Source organism: Myotis yumanensis, unplaced genomic scaffold (assembly GCF_028538775.1).
Source record: "Myotis yumanensis isolate MYYU_CA2020_CCGP unplaced genomic scaffold, mMyoYum1.0.hap1 SCAF_14, whole genome shotgun sequence".
NCBI lineage: Eukaryota > Metazoa > Chordata > Mammalia > Chiroptera > Vespertilionidae > Myotis > Myotis yumanensis.
Genome location: NW_027223765.1, coordinates 45,326,882 through 45,340,974, shown reverse-complemented (window position 1 = coordinate 45,340,974; position 14,093 = coordinate 45,326,882). Strand labels below are relative to the sequence as shown.

The 14,093-nt window shown below is 35.3% G+C and overlaps 1 protein-coding gene across 4 annotated transcripts in view; it reads left to right on the top strand.

Annotated features, from left to right (window-relative positions):
* Nucleotides 1-14,093, top strand: part of CFAP20DC (CFAP20 domain containing) — a 219,997-nt gene that overhangs the window by 133,860 nt on the left and 72,044 nt on the right. For all 4 annotated transcript variants that reach the window (XM_070391621.1, XM_070391620.1, XM_070391619.1 and 1 more), the window contains 2 exons: nt 1,273-1,592; nt 13,232-13,597. In XM_070391621.1, coding sequence (XP_070247722.1) covers nt 1,273-1,592; nt 13,232-13,597 — 686 coding nt within the window. The remainder of the gene's footprint in view (nt 1-1,272; nt 1,593-13,231; nt 13,598-14,093) is intronic.

The window sequence follows — 14,093 nt, the reverse complement described above, 5'->3', positions numbered from 1 at the left end:
CTAGACTCTGTCCCTGAAAATGTGAAAGTCTTGTCCCTAATAGAGTTCCTCTAAGAATGTACATTTCTCACCCTTTTTATAGGCAAGTTCTGTTATATAATAATAGTCTTAGATTAAGAAACCAGTGAATACAGTTGTGATAAATACAATTTTATTTGTGTCATCAATGTTATTTTTTAAAGGTGTTTTTGTTTGTTGTTTGTGCTTTTGTAGTAAAAGGTTTAAGCTTTCAAGTTAGCAAATCTTAGCTATCTCTACAATATTTTTATTGTGATGGTAAATATAATAGGATTCAAGAATCAGGGGTAAAATAACCATGTCCACATTGTGGTTCTGCAGACCACAGATTTTAGTAAGATTGTCACCACTGACATAATGCAGTAAAAAAGTTTCATGAAAAATAAACTAAGTTAGAGAAAATGCTCAACTCTTCTGCTGTCATTCTAAACAAAGGCATGCTTTTAATTATGTCATTATATAGATTTGTCATTTCTAGCTTGCCTGGATCATAGTTATAAAATCTACCTCAGTGTTGAGAAAAGATTGCAATTTTTTAAAGCTTTGGTCAAAAAAATGTATCTCAGTGGTAGTATATAGTATTTTTAAAGAAAACAAATAATGCTGTGCAAAACAAAATTCATATCCAAACATTCTCTCCTAAAATTAAATATAAAGGTCTTTTTCACCAGCAGAATCCACCAGTCACATTAGCAAATATTTCTGTGGATTTACTATCACTTGAAAAGTCTAATCAGCTTAGTCTATGAAGTTTCCTGTTTCATTCAGTAGATTGGAGAGAAAAGGCTGTTATCTTTTTCATGGTTTCCTCTCCTCCATGATTTATAATCCAGACAATGCCCACACACTTGTTTAAAGAGGCTTGTTAAGCACCCTGTCCTGCAGTTAGAAGAAGATATTAGTAAGTCAGCACCTTTAATTCTGGAAGATTTCCCCCTTCTGGAATGTCAAATTAATGAAGCTGTGCTATAAAGAACTTGCTTCAAGACAAGTGATAATTATTTCACACTTATAAATGTCTTGACCAGTCTTTCAACTCAGATGGTGAGGAAGTGTATGTGAGTTGCCCAGAGCTGTAGGCACTGATCTATGGGTTAAATGTTGGGCTGATTACAAGATGGTGAATAAATTGCCATCCTTGGCTTTTGTGTTATTTAATAAATCTGTTTCAATAACAGGAAATTTTAACCTACTTGCCTAAAATAACTTTCATGGAACACTACTCTAATTTTTGTCATCTCTTCCAAACGTCAGATGAATGGGTATTTCCCAACAATGATGATCACATTCCCCATTTGGCGTCCAGCAGACAGTCTCTTCTGGGTGATGACTCCTGCCACACCTCACACCTGTGGCTGGAAACCAGCAAGGAGAGTGAGCAGGACCAGCAGGCAGAGGAGACCTGGATTGTTCCAAAGGACGTTTTTACCTTTTCATCAAGACCACGATCAGCACCTCATGGAAAGACTCAGAACATGTCCCCAGAGGGGTGCCCATTTATTCTGGATCTAACAGAGGATACCAGTGTGACCCAATTGGAGGATGATTTTTATGGTGAAGACAGCAGCGAAGAGGTACACTGCTTGATGAGTGAAATCGTGATAAAGCACAGTTGTTCCATTACCTCCAATAAGCACTAAAACTAGTTGAAATAAAAGAGGGAAAATCAACTGCTATTTATAAAAATGCAGCAGATTGCAATGTCAGTCAACAGTTGCCTCAGGTTGTTATGGTAACTCTAAATTGCTGCCTTTTTTATTAGCAGTCAGCCAATTTCATTTTTAATTATAGAAACCAGTTTTTGGTTTGTTTTTGTCTTTTTATTTTAATCATTGTCTCACACAGAATGAGAAATAATATGCGGGTTAGTTTTATGATAGCAAAACCAGTAAAACATTGAGAACACATTGTTCTGGATCTCTGGGGAAATGGTGTTGTAGTTGCTAAGCATTCTGAATTGATGGTTTTCTGGCTCCCTTACTCCCCTGCCATCCTATCACCTTAGACCTATTAGGACTCATTATTTTCCATATGGTCCCAGAATTTCAAAAGTTGTGCCAATTAAAGTTTAGATTATGAATCATGGATTAGTTCTGGGACTTGCCTTACAGGAGGTTTTTGTTTGCAATTATTTAGAATATAAATATATCTTATAAATTAGTAAATTCATAAAAAAGGTTTTTTTTAAACTTATTAAAAAAGCAAACTGAATATAGTTCTGAAACATTAATATGTAAACATTATAACTCTTTCTTCCCCATATAAAATGAATTTTTTGTGAAATTTCTTTAGCTTTATTTTTAAATAATAGACAATATTTTCTAGAAAAAAATAGTATTTAAAAAGCAGATTACAGTCAAATTATGGTTTAGTAAAATTATACAAATCATTTCTATTCAGAAATTATAGAAATAATTAGAAAAACTTGTGTATGCTTATAAAATTTTGTTTTAATAATTATAACTGATCAAGAATCCCCCTTTGGATAGTGGGGTGTAGATTAAATCCATAGCTCCTACCTTCAGAGACAGTTGAGAATATGGAGATTGTTCAGTCAGTAATTATGTTTTTTTTTGCAACTTTTAATGAGTTTCTCTAGCAGAGTGCATGGGGAGATCATTTTTTAATAATACCCTTGCTTTTGAGTGTGATGAAACTATCAGTCATATCAAACATTAACCTACTACAAACTCCTTTATGCATAAAATAGTACATTTGATGCCAGCACTTTAAATGTTGCTATGGACATCTTTGTTCCTTTCACCCTGAATAACCTTAAGCTATAAAACTGTAAAATGGACATTTGTCTTCAGCGTCTAGTATTGCCCCCATTGCAGCAGTCAATTCTTCTACAGTATTAATTGGCTAATCTGATAAATTCATACCACTTCATTAATTATCGGATAGACCCATTTTCTTCCTATATCCACAGAACCATCTTTCTTACCTAACCCAAAAGAATCACTATGATGGCAGGTAGGAAAGGGTAGCTCTCTGGCGAACTTTGAGATATGTTTATGGGGAAACTGCCCTGTAAGTAACACCACATAAGGATAAGCCTTGAGAAGAAGCAATAGAACTTCATGGGAAAATAAATATTAGTTCTGAATATTTTAATGTTATTACTTTATGACTTTCTTTTGCTATAAGCTACTGTACTCCTGGTATCCTTCAACATTTATTATGCACACATGTACTTATTACCAACTACATAAAATTGAAAAGAAATTGATCGTGCATTACCTAAGCTCTGACTGGCATAGCTCTCTGGTACCCCTGTGCCCTGACCAGGAGCAGATGGCTCGAGTCTGTGGTGGGGCCATGTCATTGCTAACACCTGCCCTGGCCTACTTTTAGCTGGAGCCTGTTAAGTAGGACAGCCAGAAAGAGAGGCAGAAGCCTCGCCATATTATGCAAGCTTTGAAGTTTGCTGTTAGAGGCAATAACAAAGTAAAAACTAACATACAAAAAATATGAACAACAAAAATGCCAGGTGATGTTTAAACAAGTTCTAGAATTTGTAATGATCCCTTCTTTATCAGAATGTTTCATTTTAGGCTTTTTTTATTTTTGTAAATTCTTTTTCTGTAAGATTACTTCTCCTATTTATTAATTATTTAAGTCAATGGGAAGTTGGATTCCAAATTTAAAATGTTTATTCACATACAGTCTTTGAAGAAAAATCAGTTTAGTTGATTTAGGCATCCTTACTATTAGTTGCATTATTTTAGAATGTTGTATCCTTAGAGTAACATAATTATACTTAAGAAAAGCATGTTATGTTATGATAATAAATGAATAAGTAATAATTATATCACTTATTATAACTTGTTTATAACTTGCAGTTATAAGACTTTATTTGCTGTTAGACAATTGAGTATTTTTAAAGAGAAAGTAGATGGATTTGGTAGCATATAAATTAGGCAAAAATAAATCATGTTATGATAGAGGAAAAGCACATTTGATAGTAAAGGCTAATTAAAATAAGCTTTAAGTGATACATTGTCTTTGTAATTTAAGTTTCTAAAATAATTAATCCACATATCGGATCTTCATTACTGTGAGAGCCTCAAAAGTATGAATTTTTTGTATGTGCTCTTGTCTTATTCTTTATGCAGTCATATATACAGATATTCCTGATACTCAATTAATTTTGAAGTTGTACATCTTACTGGAAAAGCAAAGTATGGAAATATATTTTGTGGAGAGCTGTAAAATCAAGACTGCCATGTAAAATGAATTATCTCAGGATAGCTAGCAAAACAGAGTGCCTTGCACACTATTGCAGCTTCCAAAAGAAAGAAGCATGTTCCTGCTATTGTCTCTGTTTTTTATCTTACCATTATTCTCAATATGCCTTCTAAGTATATACATCTGGTTTGCAACTTGAGTTAGCTTTATAGTAGTATTTTATTGCTCCCCTAATTTAATTTTTTACTTAGAAATGCTGTCATTTCCCCGCCCCCCGCCCCAAACTCTGGCTATAAAGCAACAATACCAGTAAAGCTGAGAGGAAGGACTAAAAGAGTTTCCTCAAAAAATTAAAAATGGAATTGCCGTGACCCAGCAATCTCACTTCTGGGAATATATCCTAAGAAGTCAGAAACACCAATCAAAAAGAATGTATGTACCCCTTTGTTCATAGCAGCATTACTTACAAACCTAAGATCTGGAAACAGCCTAAGTGCCCATAAGTACATGAGTAAATAAAAAAAAACTGTGGTACATTTACAAAATGGAATTCTATGCAGCTATAAAAAAGAAGTATTTCTTACCCTTTGCAACAGCATGGGAAATTTGGAATCCAACTTCCCATTGACTTAAATAAATAGGAGAAGTAATCTGAAGCAGATTTGCAAGGACAAGTAACTTGTCTTGTATAACAGTCCAAATTGAAACATTTGAGCCAAAAATTACCCATATTTGGACATGAATTATGTGTCCTGACTACTTATAGTGTTCAGATTAGTTAGGAATCTTTCAGATCTTCTCTCCATCTGACTTTTGGAGGCCTAAAGGACAAAGCTACAAACATCAAATTAAAAGGACCATTTTCTTTTTACTGTTGACAGTATTATAGATGTCCTCCATTTTCTCCCCCTTTTTCCCCCTTCACCCAGTCCCTTCCCCTCCCCAAGGTCTTCATCACACTATAGTCTGTGTCCATGGGCTACGCATATATGTTCTTTGGTTAATATTGTCTCTTCTCCCCCACCCCTTCCCCTCTGAGGTCTGTCAATATGTTCCATACCTCCATGGACCTATTTTGTTTATTTTGTTCATTAAATTCCACAAGTAAGTGATATGTCATATTTGTCTTTCTCTGTCTGGCTTATTTCACTGAGCATAATAATCTCCAGGTCCCTCCATGCTATCGCAAAGGGTAAGAAATACTTCTTTTTTATAGCTGCATAGAATTCCATTTTGTAAATGTACCACAGTTTTTTTTTTATTTACTCATGTACTTATGGGCACTTAGGCTGTTTCCAGATCTTAGGTTTGTAAGTAATGCTGCTATGAACATAGGGGTACATACATTCTTTTTGATTAGTGTTTCTGACTTCATAGGATATATTCCCAGAAGTGAGATTGCTGGGTCACCGCAATTCCATTTTTAATTTTTTGAGGAAACTCTTTTAGTCCTTCCTCTCAGCTTTACTGGTATTGTTGCTTTAAAGATATTTTTTTAGCACTCGGTAGTTAAGCTGTTTTGTGGAGAGGGGCTACAGCGTTTGGACAGGTTCAAGCCTGGGACTAATGAGAGGACACAATCCTCTCGTGGCAAAGCCACGTGCAAGTCCCAGCACAATTACAGTCAAAGGCTATAGTTGTAAGCTTGACCTTATGGTCCGAACCCGTGGTCCCACGTGGCAGAGTGATATAGGCTGCGGGAAGTGCAGCAAGTAAACAAAGCTTGATCAGGTACATGTAATTGAGTAGGTTCGAAACCCACAAGAATGTTGTAAACATCTTGATCATGCCCTTACTTTGCCTTGAGGAAACTGGCTATAAAATAAAGACTCTGCTTGTAGTCCATGGCACTGTCGCTAGCTCTCCATCAGAGAGGACAGCGTCCCACCCAGACCCAGCTTTCTTCTTTTGTCTGTCTTTTCTTAATCCTTCACCACCCCCTCTCAGGCTCACCGAACCTGGCTGTGCTGGCACGGTACACTGTTTCATTTATTATTTCTGCGTAGCCTTTAAAGACTTCTAACCGTCAATTTATGTATTGGGAAAAATATGGAAGGACCCTATTTTGAATATATTGCCTGACATTTTTATTTCTGTATATTATAAATTACAGCATACATACTATCTAAACCTACCATGCAAATTGAATATTATGCTTTGTGAGTAGTTTTTTAGGCTGGTCACATATACATCTTTATTATTATTCTTTGAAGCTTTGTTCTCCTCTGGAAAAGTCACGGGCCCCTTGGTTCCTGCAACTTGGCTCTTCATTGTTATAGGCAGGTAAAGAAGATTATAAAACTCTTGTTCATTGAGAATAACATTATACAGCTCCTGCTAAAAGATAAACATTGCAGATAAATATTTAGTGTGGATAGGAATTTGCAGATAAAGTCTTTAAAGTGTTATAGTTAAAAGAGCATGAAATCTAGCTTAGAGAAAAAGATGTTTTGTCTTGAACAATTGAGGAAGTCTCATCATTTTTCCCAAATATTCACATGATGATGTTTGCCGATCCCATCCAGTCCCTATAGTTTCTGCTATGATTTGTGTGTGAAGCATCATTGGCTACAGGTAAAGAAGTTTATAAGAATAATTTGCTCAACCCCTTTTAATATCAAGCATGCTGCAGGTTAGTTGCTTGTTAGAAAGCCACATTTACCTTTTATTTTGTTTATAAACAAGTAAAATGCATTATAAGACACCACTATCAATTATCTTTGCTACCCAAACGAAATTGTATTAATTTTATAGTTCCTATAAAATCAAGAGGTTGAAGTAGAACTACTTCTTGGTGATGATTTTTAGTAAGGACATTTAAGATACATTTGAATGGTTAATCTTGCTATTATCAAAAGTTTTTTTTGTTCTGTTAAAACTAATATATTTAGCTATATTTATGCAAATAACTGTGTTCTTTGATTGACATTGGAAATATATACCTATATCATCTATATTGTCTGCTAGTCCAATTAAAAGGTGCTGTCAGTTCACACATTTAGTCACAAAAATATTGGACAAAAGTGAAAACCCCTGCAGACTCGACCTCAATTACACATTCAAAGCTGCTATCGAAGTGTGTTTGGAATATTGTGGATGTATTTTTACAGAACTTTCAAGAACATTATATGAGACATTATTCATTGTGGACTGAATTAAAACATCAATTGAAATATAAATAAATACAATCATTCACTTTTACAAAGGCTAAAAGAGGGTTCCATCCTGACTCATTCAACATTAAAGTTGTGATACAAAGAGCCTGGGTCCCATCTGCTCCAAGTAGATGGCCCTCAAGAGTCATTAAAATTATCTTTTTGAAATTGCAGCTCAGCAAGAGCAATTGGTTTTGTGCATCCAGAACTTATCCAAATGCCCATCTGCATGTCCTTTTAAGAAAGTAGTTCAACAGAGGAAGTGCTGGCTCCTTGGGGAAATCATTCTCTCCTCAGCCTGCATATGCTGTGCTACAGTTAATCAGGCAAACTCCATTGATGTCCCTGGCACTGGGGCGGGATTGAATATTTAACAAGCAAATGCTTCTTAGCCCAGAAGACAAACAGTTCAAGAGATTTGGGACTTTAAAAAAATATATCAAGTTAAATCAAAAGCATTTTGTATTTGTTCTTCTGAAAAACAGATGAACAGATGATTGGAATGTGAAAATGGCTTGACAATTCCTTTACTACCCTGACAAATTATATGCAATTGCTGTACAGGTTTCAGTAGCTAAATCATAAACCAAAGGGAAAAAAATGGTTGTTTTTCAATCAGATCATAGGAAGCTGACTTCTTTTGCATATAACAAATGTATGTTATATAGAAAAAATTAATCCAAAAGCATGGTTGAGCCCAAATGAGTTACATATGTGAGATCAATAAACATCATCTATACCTATATCATCTACTTTAGTAAGGCAGCAAAAGCATTACTAAAGAAAGGAATAGGGTTTACCAGTGCACTGCTTCTAGTAAATACTGCACTATTTTTTATTCTCTGTTTATTTCCTCTCTAAAAAAGAGGCTGACCCGACGTAAATCAAAATATCAGTCTCATATATCATCTTGCCTTTCTCATTTATCCTAATTCTCCTTTCAGAATCTGGGATAAACGAGATTTAGTGGTTCTGAGGCAGCTAAAGTAAGTTAGCCTTTTGTATCCTGTCCAGATTCTCCAGTTATTTGTCTTTTCCATATATTTAAAACAGCATATTACTGTGGAAATGCAATACAACCAAGATACTGCTCACCAGAGAACACAGCTAAATCTGTCCAGTTCCTGGCACATCTCCACTTCTTGGCCCATCACATTAGGCAAAATGTGAGATGAATGTCCATATACGTGCTCATGAATATGTCTATATATAATCACTGCTTGTGCCAAACAAAAAGAAGTATTTTACAAATGAGTAAACTACTGAAAGGAAGAGAGGCTGTACTCTGACCTACCACAGGTGGAAGAAATAGGCTTCCCATCAAATGGATTGATTTTTTTAAGTCTTTTTTAAATGATGTAGCAAACATCTGGTTTTTCATGCATTCCTCTAAATTCTCATCATAGTACATCTGAAGCTTTTAAAATTGCATTTTCTACTACTTCCTTATGAAATCAATACCTTTGTAGGTATCTATCTCTCTATAGACTTTATTTCTCCTGAGGACAGTGTCCATGTTCTTCGAACCTGTGTCTCTTATATAGTACTTAGAAAATGCATTACACATAGCAGGAGTCTAAATAAATATTTATTGAACTAATGTTTATTGCAAAAGCTCTTAATTTCGGCCTATGTCGTATACACAGTGGAATCCCAGGATGACCCAAAGATTTGAGCCCAAAGAGTCATCATTATACCTTCCTCACTTACCAGCCTATTTTTAGGTCCAATATGTTTTAAATCCATAGTATATGCTTTTAATTTTTTTAATATGATGGAGATGAATAAGTAGAGGGTCTTTTGGTCACAGAAATTTCACTGCCAATTTTTTGCAATAATTAAAGGAAATTGAAATTTTTAAAAGTTGGAAGAGACAGAGCACTATATAGTAGGCAGACTAAGTTAAAAAAAAAAATCTGAGTTCCACCCATACTTTCTCAGAACTAAGACTCAGGGATGTTGATATTCTTTGTTTACCTTCTCCAAACAAGAGTAACTTTTATTCTTTTTTACCTGTATGAACAGAAATTGTAAGAGTCACCACTCGATTCCCTAGTAATTTGGGGCAACAGGCATTGTTTAGGTGTCTGGCACTCTCTGTTTTTTGTGGGGTTTTGTTGTTGTTGTTGTTGTTTTTGCCTGAAGGCAGGGTTCTTCAACCCTGTGAATATCCTCAGAGTTTGCAAAGTGATGGTAAAGGACAGCTCACCCAGTGATAGCCCAGGGTTGCCCACCGCCTGCAGGACTGTTGTAAGTGCAGAAATAGTCTCCCCTTCTTAAGCGAAAAAGCCCATGGAGTGACACCCACCCACCATCTTTTCTTTACCTTATCGGGGACTCCAGAAAATTTGTTTCTCTATCACTTATGAAGAAATATATGTATCAGAAGATCAAGCCAGCATAGGGAAGGAAAATGTAGGCCCAGAATGAGTACCAAGAAGAAATATTCATAAAAGATCCGTAGACATGCCACAATCTTCATTTCTTACTCTAGAGAGGCAAGCTGTTTCTTAGGAGAGGTTCTAAGAACTGAGTGTACCTTTCTTAAAAGCCCGGTTGTCTGCTAATCTCACCTACTTCCTACAAGAAAGAATTATAACATGGCAGGATTAGGGATCTCAGACTCCATGTAAGCTTTCCAGATTCACAAAGAATAACACTCTGCCTTCTACAAAACCCTCAAGTCAGCCAGCCTCGCCATTGTCACCACCATTCCTTAACAGCCACCTCATTGTTTCTGGTTGTAACAATTTAATCATCTCCTAATTGGTCTCCCTTTCTACTATATCCATAGAGCATTCTAGACATCCCACAAAAAATATTCACACAAACTCATAACCATGCCTTCTATTTTGTGCCACTGTGGTGTTCCTCTGCCTCAAATCACTCTATGACTCTTGGTTGCCTTCAGGAAAAAGTCCTTTGATGGCAAGAATTAAGTTATGGTCTACCATTTTATTCCCAGTGTCTGCAGTGCCTGGAGCAATACCTTAGCCCAGCGGTTCTCAACCTGTGGGCCGCAACCCCTTTGGCAGTCGAACGACCCTTTCACAGGGGTCGCCTAAGACCATCCTGCATATCAGATTTTTATATTACGATTCATAACAGTAGCAGCATTACAGTATGAAGTAGCAACGAAAATAATTTTATGGTTGGGGGTCACAACATGAGGAACTGTATTTAAAGGGCCAGAAGGTTGAGAACCACTGCCTTAGCCCATGATGAGGAAGAAAGAGAGAGGCAGAACAATGATAAATAGGTACACAGATAGGTAGATCGCTTCCAATTGAAAGGTTTGATAAATTCCTCTCCTGTCCTGTGCCCAACCTTGAGCAGGCTCTCTCATCTTTCTTTACACATACATACTTCACTGCTACCAAAAGGGAAATGTCACCTTAGATCAGTGATGGCGAACCTTTTGAGCTCGGCGTGTCAGCATTTTGAAAAACCCTAACTTAACTCTGGTGCCGTGTCACATATAGAAATTTTTTGATATTTGCAGCCATAGTAAAACAAAGACTTATATTTTTGATATTTATTTTATATTTTTAAATGCCATTTAACAAAAAAAAATCAACCAAAAAAATGAGTTCGCGTGTCAACTCTGACATGCGTGTCATAGGTTCGCCTTCACTGCCTTAGATAGTGACCTGTGTGTTGAGCGTGTATGGTGGTCAAACATTCAGGAAGTAACTGAACAATTTAATCAGTCATTCAAATATTTTGTTTACAAATGCCAAACATTGGAAATTACTGGGTATTTGATTCTTTGTGACTGTTACTGAAGAAGATACACATTCTCAGACATCAAGTAATATCTTTAAAATGTACTCTGTTTTTACTGATATTTTTTGTTCTAACTTTATCATTTTAACATCCATTTATTTATTATATATTTAAATAGATAATACAAATTGGAAAAATCTACCATGGCAAGTATCAGCAATGATTACATTAGTTTCTTCTTTAAATTTACTTTATAGTAAAAAAATCTACCAACAAAAAGAGTACTATATTTCTTGTTTCCATTATTTACCTTATGGACATTGATTCTATGTTTAATCCCTCCTTTCTGAAATTTTAGAAATTAAATTTTTGCTTTTCTAGGGGTAATCCCAGAACTATATACTTATAAAATCCTAGCTTTCACTTTCAATTTTCCCAATAATTATACTAATGAGGTTTATATTTTGTAGAGAGAAAACACTTTTTGTAATTGAAATTTTCATGTAAGAAAACTGTTTCACCAAACATGTTCTATTATCTACTGCTTTTGAACAATAAAACTGTCCTACAATAATATGAGGCAAAAATACTTCGGTAGGCCCACTTGTTTTTAGAGTAGCCTTTTCCTGCTTAAATATGCTAAATACCATAAGTTCTAGTTCTTTCTCTTCCCATGAGGTTAGTTTATCAGGAAATCAAATATAAAATTCTTAGATAGTGTAGATAACTTCCTATGAATCCTCTATTCTTTAGACATTCTTTGGAATTAATTAATATATTTGAGTGACTATTTTTTTAAATGTTCTCTTGTTACTCAGTGGTTAAAAAAAAAAAATGTGCCTTACCCAGATCAGAGGTAGACATAGCAGGGCATCTTAGCAAATGATTTGTATCTCTTTACATTGCTGTTTTTAGTTACTCTTTTTTTTTTCCAGAAAGACCTAATTTTTATTTATTTTATTTTTTTCAATTACATTTGATATACAGTATTATATTAGTTTCAGGTGTATGGCCTAGTGATTAGACATTACTATAACTTTACAAAGTGATCACTCTGATAAATCTAGTACCTATCTGACACCATACATAGTAATTACAATACTATTGATTATATTCCTATGCCGAACTTTACATCCCCATGACTATTTTGCAACTATCAATGTGTACTTCTTAATCTCTTCCCTTTTTTCACCCATTGCTCCAACCGCTCTTCCATTTGGCAACCATCAAAATGTTCTCCATATCTATGAGTTTGTTTCCGTTTTGTTTGTTTGTTTGTTTGTGTTGCTTTTTAGATTTCACATGCAAGTGAAATCATACGGTATTTGTCTTTCTCTGTCTAACTTAATTCCCTTAGCATAATATCTTCTAGGTCCATCCATGTTGTTGCAGATGGCAAGATTTCATTCTTTCTTGTGGCTGAATAATATTCCATTGTATGTATGCACCACTTCTTCCTTTTCCATTCATCTATTGATGGACATTTACATTGCTTTCACATCTTGGCTATTGTAAATAATGCTGCAGTGAACATATGGATGTATGTGTCTTCTTGAATTAGTGTTTTGGGTTTATTCAAATAAATACCCAGAAGTAGAGTTGCTGGGTCCCTCTTTGTCTCTTGTTATAGCCTTTGTTTTAACGTCTATTTTGTCTGGTATAAGTATTGCTACCCCAGCTTTCTTTTTCCCCCCATTCCCATTTTTATGAAATATCTTTTTCCATCTCTTTTACTTCCATTCTCTGTGTATTTCTTTATCTGAAGTGAGTCTCTTATAAGCAGCATATGCAAGGGTCTTGTTTTGTTATTCATCCAACCACCCTATGTCTTTTGATTGGATCTTTAATCAACTTACATCTAAAATAATTGTTTATATATAGTTATTGACATTCTATTCATTTTTTTCTTCTTCTCAAAGAGGAACCTTTGATATTTCCTGCAATGGTGGTTTGGTGGTGAAGAACTCCTTTAGCTTTTTCTTGTCTGGGAACTCATACTTTCTTATTGCAGAATAAAATAAAATATATGTATATATTTTGGTTTATTCATAGAATATACTAACTTATTAAGAAATTGTACTCAGTAACTTATTCGCCACGTTTCAGTTCACAATAATTTTTGCTTTGTTTCCCCTGTATAGGGTAACTACAGTGTCCAGGATTCTCCTAGTCCAACAACTAGTCCTTCAGGGTTAACTCAGTTAACATTGGAGAGCATGCTGGGGAAGGCTGCAAGGTGGACAAGTAAAGAATATCTAAAAAGTGCCTACACAGAAGCAGAAGCATCAGAAAGCCAGAATTTCTTGGTACAGCAGATAGATAGAAACGACTTTCAACCAAGTTTGGTGCCTGTACCATGCCTTTCTCCCCCTGGAAGAAGCAGTGAATTCTCTCAGAATGCTCCAGATCCCATTATCGAAGCAAAGGACCAAGTGCCAGCTTCAGTCAACAAAGCCTCCCTGAAGGAAATCTCAGAGGAGAAGCTGAGACCGACTCCTGGAGTAGCAGTAAGTGGGTCCACCTGGTTTACATATGCCGGCATCCATCCTGCTGTGTTCTGTTCCGTTCCATTTTGCACACATTCTCAGCAGTATCTATTTTTCATCATTTGGGTGATCAGTAATGTAGTTGCTTTCCTATTCAGATGTGTTTTAGCTCAGTAACAGCAGCTGTTAAAGGGTATTGCACATCCCAACGATAATAGAATGCCTCATGTTTTTGATGAGAAAGATAATTATCATAATAGTTATTTTTTTATTTCCCAGTTACTTCTCATTATTTTAGTCATCACTGCTTGCAAATTATAAATGAAGATCTTATTTTTGAGCCAAAGGCTTGCCAGTAAAGTTGACAGATTTTCAATAACAATCTACATTAGGAGCCATAAAAACATCATTATTCTATTCACTTTGCAGCAGTTCCCCAAATAATAAATGGTATGAGTGAAGGTTAACAGTAAAGCAATGTCATTGAGTAAATCCCTAGGCTAGTTTGGTGGCTATC